The following is a 22,500-nucleotide window of genomic DNA, read 5'->3' on the forward strand; positions in this document are numbered from 1 at the left end:
AGAGAGAGAGAGAGAGAGAGAGAGAGAGTAAGGGGGAGGGAGAAAAGGGTCTTTGAAAGACTGGGATAAAATGATGGCATAAGTATAGCTACAGTGCAGAGGCTAAGGCAATTTGCTACAGAGCGGTGCAAAGAAGTGTGTCATTGTCTTGATGTACTGTGTGCGAGTGTGAGTCACATGTGAAACGTTGTAGAGTGCTTGAGTGTGTGTGTGTGTGTGTGTGTGCGTGTGTGTGTGTGTGTGTGTGAGAGAGAGAGAGAGAGAGAGAGAGAGAGAGAGAGAGAGATGGAGATGGAGAGATGTTTTGTGCCTTAGCATGTGTTGAAGAGAGAGCAAAAACAAGAGGGAAAGTGCAGCAGATGGGAGCACAGTAACAGTTTTGAATAGCACTGCATGATGATGATGATGATGATGATGATGATGATGATGTTGACGACTCATTCAACAACTGATGATGACTCAAGCCTTAGGCCCACTAAGCTTCTCACACACCCATACACACCCACCCCTGACAGAGCCGTGAGTCAGGAACTTTCCACAAAGGGGGTTCACATGTTCCATCTGTCCCAGTACAGGCGCACCATCAATTATGTTCATTAGGCTGAAAGCTGTCATCACGCATTCAATTTCACACTTCCTGTTTTTTAAACACTTAGACTCTTAGACATACAAACAAAATAAGATGGTTCCCAAATAGTAGTTTGCAAAACAAATTTAGATGCACAATTGCTTCTGCAGTTCCTCTATTCTTCATTTCTGTGTGAACCTCATTAGTGTGCAAACATTGTTTTCCAGTCAAGACACATTCGCTCATTTAAAAAAAAAAAAGAAGGACAAAAAAAAAACATGAACATGTACAGGCAAAACGAATGCCTGGAAGGAGCCATGACCATGTTGCACTAACATATCGATCTGTTGCTTCTCGCTCGATAACGTGAGACTGAACAGCTAGCCTACACCATAATGAGCTTTATTGGAGCACTCTTGCTGCTCTCTGTTCACGGTCGCAGAGTTACCAGTGCTCTGCCCTTACCATTGCTCTCTCTCTGATCTCAGCAACAGTAGCCAGCTTCTCATATCACCCATGAGGAGAACAAACAAGAGGTGTAATTAATTCGGCGTAATTAAAGGCCTACCGCACAAGAAATTGGCGTGACTCTTCACGCTGCTAATGGTCACAGATGCCGAAAATACTTGGCTTAATAATACTGATGCATTTTCACAGCCACGGTGCGTGCGTAACCGCGGGAAACATCTGCCACTTTGGAGTGGCTCTCTTCGTTGGTCAGAAATTGACACTGATTTAGGTGACGGACACAGAGCACTTGCAATTCCATTCGCCATACATCAATGTAACACCCCCCCCCCCCCCCCCCACACACACACTCTCCCTCAGCCACTTTACAGCGGGGTCATTTTCCAATCATGATATCAATTTGCCAGCCGCAGGCGTAGCCCTCGCACATCTCATGAGCCGCTGTGGCGAACGCCGCCGATGCCGCTTTGAAGCACTTGAAAATCCCTACGAGCAAATCTCCGACCAGTCTCTCTGTACTTCTGGGGGTATATTGCATTTCCTCCCATTCATATTTTGCTGGAATGATCGCTGGATATCATTTTGTACATTCTGACCTATAGTGGGCTAGAGTAGAAAGGAAATAGTCAGGTACATAGTCTCTGTGATTTTCTGATCCATGCTGAGAGGGACCTGCTGAGTCATGATGGGGGAAAAAAAACTTCACCTCTGGAACATTTCACACACCATCAAGCTGAAAATTGAAGTCTATACCCCCAAGCCAACACAGCCTGACACATAAGTAGTCTGTAATTGTTTGCAAATGGACGGTTGTGTCATGGCATGGTAGGCTGCTGTGAATCACCCCATCTCTTTAGCAGTGGTGTGGCCAAATGGCTCTTAATCTTACCACAGGGAAAAGTATAGACTGAGCCTGGCGAATCATGAGGCCTGCTGGGTGAGAGTGATTCACCCTCCTCCTCTCAGTTGGCTGAATAGTGCCAGAGATCATACAGGGCTTCAAACTAGATTTTTTCCCCCTTTCATTTGATTCGTTCTGAACAGAATCAGTATTTCAACGTTTCCGGTTTGTACTCCACCTTAAAATTACTGCTCCTGGACCGGTTAGAATCACATAAATAATGTTCCATGTAGGGCTATGTGACATGACAATATACAGATGGTATAGCTTATCTATTCTGATACAGACTTATTGGTTCCAGGCTCAATCAAAAAAAATACTGCCGCTATAGCGCTTTCTAATAGTTATGTGTTATGTAAAGTCCTTTTACGCAATCAGCAAACCAGTTTCCTGGTTGTTGACATGACTGTTGACACCTGAAGATAAGTGCTAGTTGTACCAAAAGGTAAGAAATACAATGTCTGTGAGTGTTAATGTCCATGGGCAGCTCCAAGGCTTCAGGTCGTTATACAGGTAAAAGCGATTTTAGCTTCCAACTTTTTCTTAAAATGCCAGCCAGTGGATGCACAAAATAAGAAAGGAAAGATTTTTGGTGTCAGAGTGCAGGTTTTGGTACAACTGAATCACTCATCTTCAGGGTCTTGCTAACAGCGATGTCAAAGGACATAAAACTATAATAGGCTACCTAGTGATGTTCAACATTAGCTTTAGCTTGATAAAAGAATGAAATGAATAACGTTATTAACCAGTTACCATTATTTCATACACATTTAAGTTCCAAAAAAGAATTAGAATATGTACGTACATGAAATATGTAAATGGAATCTAACAATCACAAGCTAAACAAAAACAGAAACAAACTGGATCATTGAATTGGGATTGAACCCTCTTTATAACTTATGGAATTCCCTCAGGAGAACGAGGCAGCACCCAGGGAATACCTTTTCATTCTGATTTCCAAATGCAAGTTGACTCAGTTGCCAGCAGCAATATGCATCTAAACCGGGACAGATGGTGCTTGACAGCTCATAGAAATGCTGCGCTAAAATGCAAAGGAGATTCCACAGAAGCTCATTCATTACTGTCCAAACAGTGTTGCTTGCAGCAACCCTGCTGAGTAAAAAAGATATACAGGCACTCTGCACCAATTCAGACTGTATTTATAAGCAGAATGCAACAATTGTGGAGCGTTGGGTAGTTTTATTGTCCAATTACCCTTTTATGATCTCTCCTTTATGCATAACATGACAATAGTGAACCAAACAAAGTCTTACAAAACACAAGACAGTAGGCTAAGACCATAACAAAACAGCATGAATTGAAAAAGAGAGGAACACTATATTTTAAAGGAACTGGCCAACTTTTTGGAAAACGATCTTATCTCTAGACAACCCTGGAGTTAGATAAGAGGAGTATACAAACCCTTCTCTTCTCTGTGTGTGTGCAATGTGCCAGTATTGACACCGTTAGCCTAGCTAAGCATAATTACTGGAAGTGGGTTACACCAGTTAGCCTGTAGCTCTCTTTAGAGGGGTATCCTCTTATCTGCCTTATCTAACTCTGGGGTAGAAGGCACAACAAGATAATGTCAAAAAGTTGCCGTGTCTCCATAAACTTCTTGCATCCATATCACCTGGGGCAGAACAAATTAGATTAGGCTAAGAGTCCTCTTTAAATACAATTTGGGTAAACATACTCATGGGATAGGATTCTTTTCAATGACAAATGACTAATTGATTTAGTCCCAGAGAGGATCTGTACGTGTTTGAGATGGATGTTCTCAGGTGAGTTTGCTTTAATGCTTGTAATCAACTCTGACATCAGGTTTTCAGATAAAAACACTATGGCCAAAATAACACATTTGCTTGCAAAAGGCTCTTATTCTCTCTAAACATTTAAAACATGCAGCAAAGGCTTCAAAGAACACATCTTGTAGCCACTGTTTGATTTACATCGATCATCACACACTGGACAACAAAATGCAAAATATAGTTCTCAAAATGTGGAGTTTCAGCCTTCATGTATTCAATGTATTCAATCCTCCCAATATGTAACAGCCATTGACATGTAAGCACCCAGACAAGACACATTTTATTGAACTACAGCTTGCCATTTTTCATTGAAATAGACCTAGAATAAAAACCTTTTGTACCGTTTTCCTCACCAAATGGGCAATACAGTGCTTTTTCTAAACGTGCCTTAGATCCATACTTGCAAATAGCAACACAGACATGGTATCTCTTATTGGATAATGAATGCTGAATTGCTGAATGAAGAATTGTGCAGAGTAGTTTCACACAGAGATTCAGACTTGTGCGAGGAATCTCTACCACCTGTGAATACATGTTTTCCTTAAACTGTAGCATGGGGAACCAATATAGCCTACAGTCTTTGAATGACATCTGCATTGCTAAAGGGTGTGAGAAATGTGTGAACCCAATGAAAACATGTGAGCACATTTGCAGCTGTGCAAAGGAGGTGTAAATGAAGACCAAGTGGATCCCAGTTTCTGGTAGCGGTAACGGTGATGCACTTGGCCCAGCAGTTGTCTGGTAGGGCCAAATTTTGAGCAGAACATGAATGTCCATGTAATCACTACTGATATGACTGTTTTGTGCAGTTGGCTAACACTTGTGCTTTGGCCTAGCCTACTCGCTCTCTGTCATTACTTACAGTTTTCCTCTAGATTGCTTTGACCTGTTTCAAGAAACTGGGATGCACTTGGTGTTCATTAACACCTTCTTTGCACAGCAGAAGTCATCTCTTGCAAATGTGCTCACACCTTTGGGTTCACACCCTTTTGCAAAACAGTCAGCAGAGGTGTCATTAAAAGATCCCAAACTCCATTGGTTTCCCTGCACTAATTAAAATGAAAACACCTATTCAGGTAGAGATTCCATGCATAAGTCGTAAGTATCTCTGATACACCTGTGTGAATCTCCTTTGCACAATTCTTCAAACAGCAACCATTCATCCAAAAAGAGATGTCATGTCTGTTCTGTGTTGCTATGTTTAAATATGGATCTAAGGCACATTTAGAGAAAGTACTGTATTGCCTATTTGGTGAAGAAAACAGTAAAAGTCCATTCAAGTCAATGAAATGACAAGTAGTTCAAGAATTATTTTTTTCTTGTCTAGGTGCTTGCTCTAGGTCTTACATGATAATGACAGCTATTGGGAGGAATTACATACAGTTTGTTTTTATTCATTACATTTTTGTCTTTTCACAGTTTTTCTTATACCATTTTGAGAACTACATTTTGCTGTCCAGTGTGCATTGATTGAAACCACACAGTGATTTGACTACAAGATGTGTTGTTTGAAGGCAAAATTCGCTTTTGCTGCATGTTTTAAATGTTTTGAGAGCATAAGCCTTGCCAGCAAATGTGCCATTTTGGCCAGAGTGCTTTTGCTTAGACCTGCACGTTAATTGTTTTGAAAATGTGATGTCAGAGTTGACACAAGCATTAAGGCAATCAAGAAAAATGTCAACATTTTGCCTACTGTAAAAATAAGATCTTTTGATCTAAGTAGCCTATAGTATAAGTAAGTATATATACTTTTTTGATCCCGTGAGGGAAATTTGGTCTCTGCATTTATCCAAATTTGTGAATTAGTGAGCATACACAGCACACAGTGAATACACAGTGAGGTGAAGCACACACTAACCCAAAGCAGTGAGCTGCCTGCCCAACAGTGGCGCTCAGGGAGCAGTGAGGGGTTACAGTAGGTGCCTTGCTCAAGGGCACTTCAGCGGTGGACTGGTCGGGGATCGAACCGGCAACCCTCCAGTTACAAGCTCAAAGCCCTAACCAGTAGCTGCACAGCTGGCTTTGTATATGATGCTTCATATGGGGAGGGCTGCAGTGTAATCTAAAACAAGGATTCCAGAAAAGAAGGTACAGTACATTTTCAGAGAGTGTCATTTATGGGTTTATTTATGGATGAATGGGTTAATGTGCTGTCAGCATTTGATTGCTTCACTAACGCTGTTGCATGGTGCAGGTTTGGAGAATGGGAGGGCTCTGCATTATATCAAAGGATGCGACTGAGTATTGAGATCTAATAAACTGAGATTATAGTGACTAATTTGTCTTGATTTCCTTCACTCTGTGGAATCGTCCTACATTGGTGGCGACAAGAACATGGCTACGACTTCAATGAACACGTCCAAGGGTGGCACTCTTTCAATCATGCCAATCATGTGTTGCTGTATAAATTCATTCAGGTTGCCCTATGTAATGTTGTTGTTTTCTGACCCCATCCTGAAAGATATTTCCCCTGAGTGTCCCAAAGCAATTTCATGTGTGCATGGATCCAGCTGCTGATGAACCACATACCACCCCCTCTCCCTCTCTCTCTCTCTCTCTCTCTCTCTCTCTCTCTCTCTCTCTCTCTCTCTCTCTCTTACCTCCCTCCCTCCTTCTCTCCCCAGCATTTTCCTATCTCTTTCTCCCTCCCTACTCCTCTCCACAGCCTTTCCCTCACTTTCTCTCTCTCTCTCACTCTCTCTCTCCTTCCTTGCTTCTCTCCACTGCCTCTCCCTGTCTCTCTCTCTCTCTCTCTCTCTCTCTCTCTCTCTCTCTCTCTCTCTCTCTCTCTCTCTCTCTCTCTCTCTCTCTCTCATACGCAGTGTAACACAAACACCGGTGAACACAGGGGCTGGGTGATTAATTATTTACAGCATAAAGCTTCTCGTGTGATTTATCCGTTCCTTAGTATTACAGAGCCCTGGGCTGACTTGGGTGAGGAACAGAAAGACAGATGAAGACAGATCTGCTTGTGTGTGTGTGTGTGTGTGTGTGTGTGTGTGTCTGTGTGTCTCTATGTCTCTATGTCTCTGTGTGTGTATTAGAAAGAGAGGAGTGTGTGAGTGTGTGTGTGTGTGTGTGAGAGAGAGAGAGAGAGAGAGAGAGACCAAGATAGAAAGACACTTTGTGTGTTTGAGAAAGAGAAAGAAAGAGAGAGGCATGGCATGTGTGTGTGTGTGTGTGTGTGTGTGTGTGTGTTGTTTGTACCCGTGACAGAGAGAGAGAGCGCAGGAGAGAGAGGTGAGGGGAGCAGCTTTAGTAGGTCATGCCTCTATAGCAGCTCAGGATGGATTCTGCTCCTTCACCAAGTCAGACCTCAGCAGGGACGAGGTGACGAAACGTATCATCAGAAGAGATCAGCCCGCACTGAGAACCACTTCTCTGACAAGGATCGCTGCTCTCACGCAAATTCCACAAGTGCTAAGATTTTCAGCATTTCTCTCACACAAATACTCCCTCTTTTTCCCCTCGCTCTCTCTCTCTCTCTCTCTCTATCTATCTATCTCTCATCTAGTCATCATCTCTTTTACAGTCCTCTCTTTCTTTCACACTCTCTATCCCTTTCTCTTAACATCTTCCAACATTTCACCTTTTCCATCTCTGAGCAGGTGCTGGTATTAATGCCTACTTCGTGCCTCACTCGTCACATGACTCTCACCGTTATCACTTTCCTTCGAGTCCGTCTCTGAATGCATCTGAAATATATTTCAATGTAATGGCCTTAATTCAGCTCAACAAAAGCCAAAGAGGTACCGCAGAGTCAAGAAACCTCTTTCAATCCATTTCAGCACCCTAATCTTCTATTGGAAAAAAAAAAAAAAAGTTCTGTTGGAGGTGCAGGTCTTGGCAGGTGTTCCGCCCTCATCACAGTCGAGCAGAAAGAACAGACTACCACCCAATCTGATCTGTCTGGCTCTCAGGCTGGGCTATCAATCAAATTGATTAAACTAAAAACACATTAAAAATTGAAAGACGAGTTTGTGAGTCAATGCAGCAGGTGAACGCTTACTGACTGCACAGTGCCCGAACGTCAGACTTTTAACAAGCAGCTACCTCCTTAAATGGAATATGGAACTTAAGACTAGAGAGAGAAAAAAAAAGATAAAAAAGTATACAGGCGCACAGGTTGGAATGCTAAACAGCTGCTTGTTACGTTCCATCTCAACAGGAGTTGGTGGAGCGCATTTAGAGTAATCAGAGTCACATTTGTAGAAAGCCGATATCTGCACAATCATCGTGATTCATTTTTAAACTGTTTGCATGTCACTAACACAACAGCCACTGTGGCTGCAGATACCAATGAGAGTAAAACTTTCAAAGGAGCGCTTTGGATTGCTGAGCGCTTTTGGTTCCACTCCATGCATACAAACAATGTGCTATATAAATGAAAGTGACTTGGCTTGACTTGACTTGTCTAAAACTACTAGTAGAAAAACAAATAAAAACAAAAAAACAAATTAAAAAAGCAACTGTGCCAACTCCTTTCTCTGCCTCACCTGTTTAACCGAGATTGTTTTGGCGAAGCCACATTTAGCCTGCTATCTATACATTCTCAATTTCTTCTGCTGGACGCCTGCCTCCTATTTCCTTCTCCTTGCCCCCCTCCCATCTGTTACCTGAATCCAGGGCCATCTGTCGTTCTCAGCGGCGGTCCAGGCGTTCACCAGGCCCTTCTTGTTGAGACGGGCGAAGTAGGGGTACCACTTCTGTAGGCCGAAGAGGGCGCGGTGCGTGGAGGAGGCTGTGATCTGCTGGTTGGAGATGATGCCCCCTTCCATGCCCAGCGGTCCGGAACACTCTATCAAGGTAAAACAGACACAAGGCAAAATGGTAAGGAGCGGGTTAGAAAGACAGCCGGCGGTACATTTTAGTAGCGTTGTTCAAATGTGAACCTGCAAATCAAAACATTTTTGAAGGTTGACTCTCATTGCATTATATGTGTCATGACCTAAATATTTATAAGCATTTACATTCAAGGACCAAAGGGAAAACACTTGCGGGCAACATGCGCAGTATTTGGAATCATGTACCGAAGGAGCAGCAATTCTTTGGAGGGGACAAAGGCCTGTCTTCTGAACACACACTTTCAGTCAGACTCCCCCTCACCACCCCTGAGTCACTGTCGGGGTGCGTCTCGCTTTCGGAAACATCATCCTTGGTCCTGTCCTCTTCGGGGAAGTCAAGCAGTATCTTGTTCAGGGACAGCGTGTCCTTGCCCTCGCTTATTGAAATTGATTGCCTACCCGTCTCCTCGGTTTCACCACCCTTATTCCCAAGGACGGATGGATGGCCCGCGCTCATAATGATTGTATCTTTATCATTGCCCTCACGCAAGGCGGCTGTGTCTTTAATAACGCCACTCTTGAACCACTCGTTCTCGTCGTAGTATCCCATCAAGCCGCACTCCGAGATGCTCCGGTAGTCCTTCCCCTTCAAAGGAGACATCATGGGCTTTCTTTCGATGTCCTTTATAAAGAACGAGTCTTTGAGGGCCTCCTTTAAGGAGCTGTGGCTCGCGTGAAAAGACAGCATGACTGTTAAAGCCCCACCAGCCACGACAGGTCGGACTTAAATACCGAAAGCTGCTAACAGGAGAAGTGTGACTGCAGTGCTGTTTTAATAACATCACGACTTCATTAGAATATAAATGTATACGTACAACTGTCTAGAGGCACCATGCCAGACCAGATGCCAGCTTTAGAAGCACATCTGTGTCAGTGGGCCAGCAGACAAAGGGGACTTCTATGTTTCTCTGTGTTTCCTTATACCGACCTCCATTCCAGAACAAGTCAAGGTTAAGAGGGTGTAATTCAATAAGTGGGAGCTTTCCCACCCGTGTTTGTCCTTGCATTTCTAAGAAAGGCTCAGTATAAATAAAAAAAAGATGAAAATGAAATAAAAGGCGTACAAAAGTACAGTACATGAGATTGGACGAGTCACATGTGTGGTCTGATTTGAGCGTTAGTAAATTTAAGGAAATGAAATGGGAGTCCCCTGATCATATTGAATTACACAGTTCAGAGAAAATACAGGCTCCCGATTAATCACTTCTATCATAGATGCTATGGTGCTTCCCATTCATTTAGCTTTGTTGAAAGGAGTGGGTCAGTAAATCAAATGGCATTGGGTTATAAGGACAGGTTAGGAGTGGGTGATGAAAATCAAGCAGCAACACACGCATATCAGTGAAATCATATTTCCTACGACCCAATTTCATGCTAGCTCTCCTTCCCTCTTCCTTTGCAAAACATTGGTGCCCTATCCTGTGGTTGACTCTAGTAATTGTTTAGCAATGAAGCCTTGGAGAGGGATATTGCATGAGAAAGAATAAAAGTAATTGTTTCTTTTTTTTTCATTTTTAGATTTATTTTCTAATACCAAAACACAAACTTGTTTGCAGTGCTGCTATATTCAGTCATCCAATACCAGATAACTGATGCTAAACTCAATAAGCTGCACAGCTAGTCCACAGTCTGTTATTATCCTGGGTTGTTTAAATAAGTTTTCTGTTATGCTATTATGATTATAACATATAATGGATGGCTTTGAATAACTTCCCCCTCTATTTTCCCTCACTACAAATTCATTCAGAGGAGTTATTATTAGTTTGATTTGTTTATATACGGAAGGTCCTGGACATGGTCATTTTATGTCCACAGTGTGGTATCTGTTGTTGGCAGTGTATTAGCGAACTTAACTCTCCCATCCAGCCTCATGAAAACTTAACAATGTTTATTGCACTTTGCTCATGTAGCTTCCATAAACTATTTATGAGTCGAGCCAGGACCCTATATCGTCACAGAAATAGTCTAAAAATGTCAACAACAAATGCAGATACAATGACATGCTGTATACCATTTTATCTTTCCCTCCCCTTACCCAGTATGAGAAATATTTATGGTTTGTTTACCTCAAGTGTGTCTGTTGTCTCCTAAGCCAACCACTTCCTTTATACATTTGTGTGTGTGTGTGTGTGTGTGTGTGTGTGTGTGTGTGTGTGTGTGTGTGTGTGTGTGTGTGTGTGTGTGTGTGCGTGCTCCTGCACGTGTACACAGAGGCCTGCGTTGGCCATGATTAGATTGAAGCCCCTTCTTTCTTTAACCACTTTCACTCCTGCTCGTCACACTGTGCTGCTTCCTAACTACTTGGAGCATAATGCTTTTAAGAGTGTTTTGCTCACTGAAGCGTTAATAGTGGTTGTGATACCTCCCCGCCATATATCTTTTTAGGGCTGTGTCAACAGTGTGCTTGCAGAGCCGAGATAGTGCCACTGCCTGGGAAAAGAGGATTGCTAAAGGAGACAAAGTAAGATACAGCTAAAGCCCACTGAGCTCAAATAGGTCTGTGGCGGCACTGGTATAGCAAGAACATTTCATATCAAGCTTGTCCATACACCAAAGATCATATTTCTTTGTATTATTTAGTGAATGACCCTGTGATAGACCATCCTATGAGCCCCTATGTTCTGCAAATCCTCACCAGCTCACCAACCATCAGCTGTAGTGTGATGTGCTGTGCCCAGTAACACCTCCATGTTGAAGGATCCCAGAATAGTTAACTGATATCTGTGTGCGTAAATAAGATAAACTACTTAAGGGCTTGACACTGCGAGACTATTCGCTGAACAAAGGGAGTGATACGGTGAACTCAATAAAACTTTGCAGAGAATTAAAGATTTATTGTGGTCAGAGACTGCATAAGTGATTTCAGCGTATTAATTTACTTTTTACTTTTTGCTTCCCGAGGCAAGGCTATCTTTACTTGTTTTTTTTGTTCTGCATAAACCATCTACCCTAGTTTCCTGTCTGACGACTGTTGCAGATACACGTGTTTTCTCTGGTCAATGCATTTGTCATTTCTTTCCGGATACTCTGCCCTACTTGAAATGGAACAGAGCATACTTCATGCATACTTCATTAGCCCAGTCTAGCAAAAAGATTTTCCCTGAGGACAGTACCAGCACAGCTGTATTAAACAGACATAACATAATCACAGCTGTGCTGATATTCACAATAACGTCATAACCTAAGGGGATTTTAATAAATAATAATGGTAAAAATGGAAATGACAATAATACTTACTTATTATTTTCTTTATTGTTTTTGCTGACTACCTATAAAATGAGTTATGCTGGGACACTTGTGCTTTCATACTTTGATTTGCAAAGCAAGGACAATGACAGAGGGAGTCAAACTTCCCAGTGCGGTTATACCACATATCAGCACTCATGGGGCGTCTATGCTCCAATCAAAATGCACGACTGGGAGCGACTCATCCGTAACCACAAATTCAGCGAATTCTGCAGTGCCAGCAAGTTCACCTCCATGACAAACAGCACCACATACCAAACTGCCACGGTGAGCGACAAGATCAGACCAGCAGGAGGCATGACTTATTTCACATGAGCGCGCGGGCAACACTGCATGCATGAACCCGCCGTTCTCCTGAGAGCCACGCGATACGTTCACTTAAGCTGTCAGACTGCTGGAAGTGTGAAAGAAGCTCGGTACTGTCAAACGCAGCACTTTGCTATCTCACTCCCCTACAACTGTTTGGCTCACTGTAAGGGCATGTCAATACTGACGACTTGCTGAGCTGTCACTCGGTGACCTTGAACCTCGCTGACGATGTGACAGCACTTCAGACAAAACATGGCTACTGCTCGGCTACAATGGAACAAAGTGCAACATAAAAACAAAGGGAAGGCTAAACACGGATGAAAACATTATTACGGACTATCGCATTAGACCCTATGAGGGTTTGTTATATGACCCAATTACATTGGCCCTATAGAGAATGGGGACATTTATATAAAATCTAATCACAAACCTGTCACACAAGCGCCTATATGTTGATGGCTTTCCCTCGATATTTCCCTCAAAACGCATTTTTTTTTGCCATGTACTCCATCCGCCAGGCCATACACATTCATGGAAGATTTCCATACCTGGTGAACCCTTCCTGCCCTATATCCATTCTCATCTTCTGCAAATAATGAAATTGTCTTGTGGCGACTGAGAAGTCAAATAACAGTATTCATTAGGTTATTTTTTTTTTTCTTGTACCTTTTTCACAAGAGAAAATGGTTTTGCAAGGGGATGGGGGGGGGGGGCTTTGCAATTGGTTTACTGATGGATAAGACGTTGTGTTGAGATACAACTTCAATTCCATTTGAGCCTTGACATTCCCTGCACTTTCCCTGTTACAGGACCATGAATGCTAACCAGCGCTGAAGGAGGGCTTCTGAAGAGCCGGGTAAGGGAAGTGTTTCGATTGCACCATGGTTCTGTTTGGAGAACTAAAAGAAACCCCCGCCCCCAACACACACACACACACACACACACACACACACACACACACACACACACACACACTCTCTTGCACATCCCTGTTTTATCCCTCAATCAAAAAGCAGTTTGAGGGGAATCAAAGAGAAGCACATCACAGGATAAACTTATGACACCTATATGCATGACACACTCTGAGTCAGATTGCTCTCTGTGGAAAAAAATCCCAGCCTCCCTACTTGAAGAGTGTCAAAACAATACCGCTTTTCTTAGTCTGTCTTTTTTTAGTTTGTTTAATCTGCACTTCAGATCGCACAGCTTCTAAAGACGCAGAAATAGTTTCTCAGTCTTCATTTCCCTCCCTTATTGGTGTTTCGTGAGGGGAGATATCACCATCTAATTGAAGCGACATTCCAGCACCAATAACACAGCTTGCAAAACAGGGCAGCGTCGTTCTGAAACAATCCACTGGCGTTGCACTGAGCACTGATAAATATGATTATAGTCAAAGAAGTAATCCTCTGTCTGTTTGTATTATTGTAATGCAGGCTTCCTTTAATTGTAAAATGACAGATGGAAGCTCGGAGTTTCGCCTCCAACAGAAAATCCAATTAGCATTAGCATATTCCATTCTCTGATGACATTACGTTTAAAAAATGGATTGCTCATGAATCATGATGGCTCCTACTGGCTAGGTAGAGACAAACTACTGAACACAAAAGGTACACACAACCGTCAACTACAGCAAGCCCTCACACACTCTGACACATGTAGCATATATTCTCTAACATATAATGACACACTTACATCCACATACAAAACAAACATAGTTGAGCGCTGTACAACCCCCCTCCCTCTCTCACTCACACACACACACACACACACACACACACACACACACACACCAACTAACTGATTACCTTGTTACAACAGTTTTGACAAAGTGTAATGGAGATCTCAGTAGCTCAAGCATTACATAATCTCTTCCACATGTTCATCAAATACTACTCTCCCTCTCTCTCTCTCTACCTCTCTCTCTCTCACACACACACACACAACACTCCTTCCGAGTGCCTCATCACACACACACACCCCACCCCGGCCATCCCCTTCGCGGCGCCCGGCCTCTGCCTGGGCCCAATGACCCTGCTGCTCTAATGAGCCGGCCGCGCTGCCAGCTGTGGTTGGCGCTCCAGGGGGCCTCCGACACGCCGACCCCGCGGCCATACATCAGCCCGCTGACAGCTGCCATCGCTAATGCCGCCGCGCCACGCCGCAGCACCCGGCCCTGATACCACAGGCTCTCAGCGAGCTAGCTAAGCCTACCTGTGGCCTCGGTGAGCTAACGGGCCCGCAGCCAGGCCGACAGAGAGAGGTGTGTGTGTGTGTGTGTGTGTGTGTGTGTAGTGGTGGTGATGGGGGTAGTGGCGACAGCCCAAAGTGGAGATTTAGGAATTAAGTGTTTTTTTTCAGTCCTTGGAGTGCCTTTACATGAGTGTGTGTGTGTGTGTGTGTGTGTGTGTGTGTGTGTGTGTGTGTGTGTGTGTGTTTGTAGATGTATGTGTATGTGTATGTGTACGTGTGAAAGCGATTGAGATTAGTATGGCGTTGGGTGTGCATGGGTTTGGTGTAAATAGTGAACAGTTTGTGTGTAGGCGTATGGCTACAGTAAGTAATGTGTGTGTGTGTGTATGTATACGTGTGTGTGTATGTGCATCTCGGTTGCTCATGCATGAGTGAATATACCAGCTGATATTGTGTGGGAGTCAACCAAGAGCAGGCACCACAATATGAGGTTGGAATATTGTATCCCATCATGTCATTAAAACATGGATACACTGCTCACTGAGAAAAAACTGACTTAAGGTTGACAAGACACGCAAGGTTACATATAAATGCATACAGTATGCTTCTCTCTCTCTCTCTCTCTCTCTCTCTCTCTCTTTCTCTCTCTTTATATATATAGACAGTAAGTGCTTCTTCTACATCACTCAGGCTTGGGGATCTAGCTACGTCGTGACTAGACTACTTAAATGGTTATGTGAATAAATGGAACTGAATTGAACTGCATTACCTGGCTTAAGGTCATTCACTCCAACAAAACTATCTTCAAGTTGCGAGGCTTGAAACGGCTGGCTATCATGTTTTTTTTAAGTAAGGGGAACACAGCATCAGGTTAAGCTACTTTAAGTTAGTTTATCACATAATGTGTTGAATCACCATGTGACTGAGATTACTGATGCACATACGGCACCTCTAACTACAGGAAGGACGGACAATAGCCAAGTTCACATCAGTCCTGGGAGAGGCCCTTTTAATAGCCGTGAAAGTCGTTGGGTCCTGTTGCGTCCGGTGTCCAGTGGAATTAAAATAAATGCATATATATAAAGCTAGCTGGACTCCTCCCTCCGCCCCTCAGAAAGGTCTCATTGGATCTTGTGTCCTCGCTTGCTCTCTGTGCCTCTCGGCAGAGGGCCTTCAGTGGGCCTTCAGTATTCTCTGGGAGGCTCTGCAGGTCCAGCCACGGCCACGTGATCCGCCCTCCCTCCTCTACAGCTTGCTCCATTCATCTGCTCTCTCTCTCTCTCTCTCTCTCTCTCTCTCTCTCTCTCTCTCTCTCTCTCTCTCTCTCTCTCTCTCTATGTCTCTTCTCTTTCTCCCTCTCCTTTCTCTTCAGCTCTTACTCTGTCTTTCTTATTCTCTCTCTCTCTCTCTCTCTCTCTCTCTCACACAAACACACACACACTCACACAAACATACCCGCTCTCTAACTCTCTAACCACTGTCACTATATCCCACTCTCTCGTTCTCTGTCTCTCCCTGAAATGCAAGCACACACACGCACGCACGCACGCACGCACGCACGCACGCACGCACGCACGCACGCACGCACGCACGCACGCACGCACGCACGCACGCACGCACGCACGCACGCACGCACGCACACACACACACACACACACACACACACACACACACACACACACACACACACACACACACACACACACACACACACACACACAGGCTCACACACACACAGAGACACACACACCATCTCTAACACACACACAAATGCAGCCTTCCGCACATCTCTCTTGTGTCTCCGTGCCTCAGTCAGAGGGCAAACGCAGGCAGTTTATCAACTGGGCTGCCATTGTTTTTCAGAGGGGATCCGACGAAAATAAAACCAGAGACTGATCAAAAAAAAAAAAAAAAAGAAAGAGAGCTTCAGGTCCTTCACTATGTTGTCTATCCTCTTGGTGCAGAATATCCCAACTCCTATATTCTTTGAATTTATGTGTTAGTTATCATTTCACAAGTTATTGCTCGGTTCTTGTAAATGAGCTGGCAGAGGAAGATGCTAACAACTTCAAGGTCATGTGTTCAACCCCTCGAGAAAATACATTAGAATAGATTCATATACTGTATGTACATATTCATTACATCTTGTCTTCTTGTCTTCATCATACATATAAAACATAACTGTCTTCCTGTATACAGTATATGACTACATGGCATTGTGAGATTTTGACCTTCAAGAGCATAGAACATGGTTGGGTACAGAGTAGTCCATTAAACGCCCAACTAGCCCACAGCTGAGGCACCGTGCGCTAATGAGAGATGATTAGCAATGAGGTGCCCACATCATCAAACTTCTGTGGCACAGATGCAACAATAGCAAGGAAGTATGCTTAATTATCCTGTCACTTCCCTGATGACAGAGACTACTCAATTGAGGAGGAAAAACAAACAACCCTCCCCCAACAAAAAAAACAATGAAATAACTTACACACTGGGGGCTCGAGCAAACATGCAAACACTCAGACAATATGTTTATGTCAGTCGCACATCAGGATTGATGTGTTGGCAGACTCTAAATGTCAAGGCAAATTGAAGTGACATTTCTCTCTGTGCGAAAGGTTGCTATCTAGACGACGCAGCCCTCAATTAATCCTGCCAGTGGCCCATAGCGTGGCAGCTGCCTGCCCTTGTTTGGGAGCGCTGTTCACATAGGGTTCATCACTGATTGATTAGCTAGGTCAAAAGGTGCAGCCTGGGAAATTAATCTATGATTGTGTCGCACCGAGGGTTCATATTGTCAAGTATCAAGTATATGTTTGTGTTATTTCTTCTGTGACCGTGACACTGTTCAACAGAGTTGATCATGCAGATGCAAAGAACTAGGAATAGCCCTTCAACCGGGCCTGAATTCATGGTTTCTACGATGAAATAAAGGTGTAGCAATCATTCATTTTCTATCACAAGAGAACTCTACTTCCTTTTCAACCGATCCCATATGCCCCCTCTGTGAGCGTGATCTCATGGCTTTATGTCTGCGTCTGTCAGAATCCAGCAGGTCTGAATGGTGAGAGTGCCCTTTTCCTGTGGGAAGCTGTGATATTTTCCCCTGCAACTGGCTCGCGACCGATGCAACTAAATTAAATTGATTTTTCGCAGTCACAGACTAATTGTCTTGTTGCTGTTGGTCTGGCATGACCACAAGCCAAGGTGATCTTCAGTGATACTGAAAACATCACACACAATGTGCGTCCACCGTGACCTCAAATTAGAATTTCAGTGACCCCTACATTCGAGACCTGGGTCCAGCATAACCTGAAACATTCATTTGTTAAAACGCTGACTCGTATTCTCTCTGCTTTCCAGTTGAGACACCTCACTGTTGCGATTCAGGATAAGACCAACAGTTGAGATGGAAAGGATCATTGGTAGTAGTATTAAAATGCAAATATACTGTTTATGCCCTCCAGTGTTTCGATAGTGTTTACGGTGATGTATAACGGCTTTCCAGAGCTCGTGTCCAACGTCTCCATTTCTGATTCATGCAGACCCTTGCACATGCGATGCCTTGTGAGAGTCACAGGCACGGCACACACTCTGGCTCTGGGAGGAGGAGCTGATACCACACTATAAAATCCATTTGGCCACGATGGCACTTCACAGTCAAATGAAAATTTTCCACATGCTTGTCTGTCTGTCTGTTTGCCTGCCTGCCTGCCTGTCTGCCTGCCTGCCTGCCTGCCTGCCTGCCTGTCTGTCTGTCTGTCTGTCTGTCTGTCTGTCTGTCTGTCTGTCTGTCTCTCTCTCTCTCTCTCTCTCTCTCTCTCTCTCTCTCTCTCCTTTGTGTGTGTGTGTGTGTGTGTGTGTGTGTGTGTGTGTGTGTGTGTGTGTGTGTGTGTGTGTGTGTGTGAGGGGGTGTGAGGGGGTGTCTGAGAACCCTAAAATGCCATTCAATTTTTATTATAAAATAATATGATGTCAAAAGTGATATTAAGGGTTGAACAATCTACTGTGAATCTATGAGTTCACCAGTAATATTAAATAAATATAATTCTCCAAATCAACATATAACCAACCTTCTCTGTGGTATTACGAGAGACGCTGCTTGTTTTTCCTAAAATATACAGTAAATTGTTTGAAACTCAAATAGTGAAACCCCAGGCATTCATGTGTAAAACAAACATAAACCATAGCCTTCTATGATCCTTTGATATTTCGCTTCATGACTAAAGTTCACAAAATAAACTCTGTGTGAGATTCAAAAATGGCATGTGGTAGGAATGTTATTATCTGTTGTGAAGCACTGCTTGTTCCAGCAGTGAAAAACTCTATCTGCCTATGCCTACACCCTTTTTTATATTCACATACCTTTCAAGGGCCATGGATTTCCCAAAGCAATTTACACAATGGCCACCTATACAGCAAACTATGCAGATAGATAGTCACACATAGAGCAATAAAAAAGGTAAAACTGAGAAGACCATAGTGCTATGGCAAACCTTGAGAAAACTCAACAATCTACAGGGGGTAGACATGGTACACCAGACAAAACAGTACTGTGTGAAGAAAGGAAGGGAGAATTAGCACACTTACTGTATTGGCAGTTCCTCCCCATATACTCCCCTGGGCACTCACAGGAGTAGTTGGCAACCAGATCCGTGCAGATGCCCCCGTTTTTGCATGGGTCCCTTTCGCATTCATTAACATCTGTAGGAGCCAAGACGACAGAGAGGGGATGGGGGGGGAGGAGGGAGGGGGGAGAGGGGGGGCACAGACAAGAGTCATTTTCTTTGAAGCAGACACTAAGGCAATTAGCAAGGCTTTCTCTCTCATTTGGATGCACAGAGATGGGGTATTTATTGAATTTGCGCTGTTTGTTATTTAATATCGCCTTCCCCCAGATGCACTCATTCAGGCGCCGTGGATAAACACTGCAGTGATAATAAATCAAATAGGATCTGATCAAATTACCTGCAGCAGGTGACCGGACTATTGATGGGAATAGCCATGTGACTGTCTAATGAGAATGCCCTGTGCTCAGTAAGATATGCAAATAGAGCTACGATCAAGGGCAGCAGGGCCATAGACTGGTGAGTGTAGAACATGATCAACTGGCACCTCCCACCTCCCCTCAGTGCTTTTGAGATAGGTCAGGGTCAGGGTATATTGACTATATACACCAACTATGGAAAGAATCAAATTTCATAGGTTTCAACTTTATTCTTTTCCCAGTTTAGCTTAAAAGCGGAATTGAATGAATACCTTAACATTCGTCTTAGCAACCGTTGACATGAATAGGAAGCAACATTTTACAGTTTTTGGGCAATAAATCAAGGATACATCAACTGTAATAAGACGATCTGTGCCATGCCTTGCATAATGCAGTGACATCATACCAGTGTTCCTTATATTTCTGCAGAATGCTAACATCTCAAATAAATAAACAATGAAATAAAACACATTTTTATTTTGAAGTTCCTTGCTGTCAGACCCATTTGGGAATATGCACAGGCCTATATTTCAGCACCAAAAATAGCTCTCTCTCTCTCTCTCTCTCTCTCTCTCTCTCTCTCTCTCTCTCTCTCTCTCTCTCTCTCTCTCTCTCTCTCTCTCTCTCTCTCTCTCTCTCTCTCTCTCTCTCTCTCTCTCTCTCTCTCTCTCTCTCTCTCTCTCTCTCTGTCTCTCGTTCTCTCTCTGAAGTATGCTCTGAGCATATCTGCATACCTCCTACACACCCGAGTACCACCAGCACTCACACAGCCACTTGCTATAGCACCCAAGGTCTGACGCGGATTCATTAGAAAGCTGATTCCGGTCCAAGTCTACAGACTGTGCCATCAATGTGTCCACTAATCACTGACCCTTCACAGCACGCGATACCACACTCAAAAAAAATTGGCCATGGCCTTTCCTCGCACAAAGTCTGTTACTCACAGTCTCCTAGGAAGAGCACCCCCCCCCCCCCCCCTTCAGACATGTAAATATGATTACCCTGGTATTATGTCTCCCTAAAGCTCTCACACTGGGCAATGGAGGAGCATTTCAATGCGAATCTCCCTGTTGTCTCGCACTGAGGATGGGATTAAGGGAGACAAGTAAGAATAAAAATAACGGAATCATCAGCCGAGCTCCGAGATTGAGCCCCCTTTCCCCGTGCCTTTTCCTTTCAGCCGGCTGGGGAGAGGCAAAGAATAAAGAGAGGATGAAGAGGAAGGAGAAGAAGGAGAGGAATAAAAAAGAAGAGAGGGGTGTCTGCGTCACCTGCCAGCAAAAGTGAAGAGAACGGGGGCTTAAGCTAGGGAGACAGACACAAAAGGCGGTGCATTGGTATTCTCCTCACAAGAGCCCACCGCAGCGCTCTCTCTCTCTCTTTCTCTCTCTCTCTTTCTCTCTCTTTTCTCTCGCTCGCTCCCAAGTCCTGGCACATAAATTAGTCGGATCAAAAGCACACCTCGAGGTGTATCCCCCCCCTTTTGATTGGGCGCCGGGGAGGCGACAGCATCCCTCGCCACGCCGGGTGGATGGGAAAAGCAGACAAGCTCATCAGGCAGGCGGTGGTTTCCTGCCACGGAGGAGAGGACACTGTGGAATTGCGGGCCGACCCAGGGCAACGCTGTCGTCCCTCGACACGCTCTCGATGCTCACTGACAAACATATGTGTCTGTAAGATAATACGTTGGCTCATTTCTCCTCAGAGTCTATAGTGCTGGAGCAATTAAAGAATGAACTGTGATCTATCTATAATGAGACTAGGAAGGCAAGTGTCTTTGATGAGGCCTTTAAAGACTTGTATTATACATATGATACCCAAGTCTCCAGGTATGAGAATCCAACAATTATGTCAAGTGATTAATCTAAATACAGCTGGTGAATACAAAACCTCTGTGTAAATAAAAATACATACTCTCTACTGAAAATGAATGACACCCTTAAAGTCACAGGAGAAACACTTGCAACACACTGAAAACCTGTTTCAGGTGCACTGTGGCAGACATATAAATAAAAGAAAAACACGTGTGAGTGATACTTTCACAACATTCATTCGTGCAAGTTAACAATGTGGCTCACAAATGACTCTCTGACATGGCGAGAAGAGTTCCATTGGAGTCTACGGAGAAGAGTGAGACACAGCAGAAAGATAATGAGGAGTGAACGGACAGTGATGAGGAGTAATGACTAGACCTTATTATCGGCGGGTTTTTCTGCCGAACAGTCTGGGAAAAACTGAGCAAACTCTTCACATTCAATAGACACACACACATTGCCATAGCAACCTGATGAGCACTGTGGTTTTGAAACTGCCACCAAGGTCAAACAAAACGAGTGCAGTCAGATGATGTGAATTTCATTTATAAATACTGCTACCAAGTACTGAATGGACTGTGCCACTTAATTGAGTGCCCCTGAGTTTACACAACTTTGAACTGGTCCAAAAAGATATGAGATGTCTCATATATATTGACTGAACATATGAACAGATGTGGTTGAAATGAAGAGACTTGATGATAAAATATAGGCCTATTTAATAAGTGCAGAGAATATGCATCGGGAGGAATGTCAGGATAACTTGCAAACGACCAATCAAGGCTTTCAAAACAAACAAAACATTTAAACGATGGAAACAAAGAGAACAACAATAACTGCTTTCCAATTCTGTAGTCTCAAAACAAATCTGGAACATAAATTGCAATACTTTGCTAGCTGGGCCATCGCTTTGTTCTTGCCTATTTGACAAGCTTCCAATTATGAATTATTCTGATTCATGATTGCTGTGCTAAAATTACAGGCCTCCACTACTGTCGTTTCACACTGAAATTATTTCTACGGGGTCATGATACAAAGAAGACCTTGGCCATAGTTAAAATGTAAATGGCTTTGGCTTCCCACGTGTATGGTCAGCACTGTCCAACTTACATGGATCATTGCAGGCTTTAGGTCTACTCTCATAGGGACAGAATCCTCGGTGGACTGTTGAGTACCACCAATAAACTGACTAGTCCTTTCTGTGCGCTCTGAAATGCAGAGGAGTTTTCAATCAAGAAACTGCATAATTTGCATCCCATCAACTTTCATATCAAGTATATCAAAAAGCCAGATAATTCAATGGTAGCAGCAGGCTCCACTCTCTATTCTTATTCTCCTATTTGTTTTAAGTGTGCTGGG

The 22,500-nt window shown here is 43.6% G+C and overlaps 1 protein-coding gene across 2 annotated transcripts in view; it reads right to left on the reverse strand.

Annotated features, from left to right (window-relative positions):
• The window catches only part of edil3a (EGF-like repeats and discoidin I-like domains 3a), a 124,354-nt gene that overhangs the window by 36,043 nt on the left and 65,811 nt on the right, over nt 1–22,500 (reverse strand). For both annotated transcript variants that reach the window (XM_062543253.1, XM_062543252.1), the window contains exons 5-6: nt 18,931–19,044; nt 8,365–8,546 (exon numbers count right to left, since the gene is read on the reverse strand). In XM_062543253.1, the coding sequence (XP_062399237.1) occupies nt 8,365–8,546; nt 18,931–19,044 (296 nt within the window). The remainder of the gene's footprint in view (nt 1–8,364; nt 8,547–18,930; nt 19,045–22,500) is intronic.

This window comes from Sardina pilchardus, chromosome 8 (genome assembly GCF_963854185.1).
Source record: "Sardina pilchardus chromosome 8, fSarPil1.1, whole genome shotgun sequence".
Classification (NCBI taxonomy): Eukaryota; Metazoa; Chordata; class Actinopteri; order Clupeiformes; family Clupeidae; genus Sardina; species Sardina pilchardus.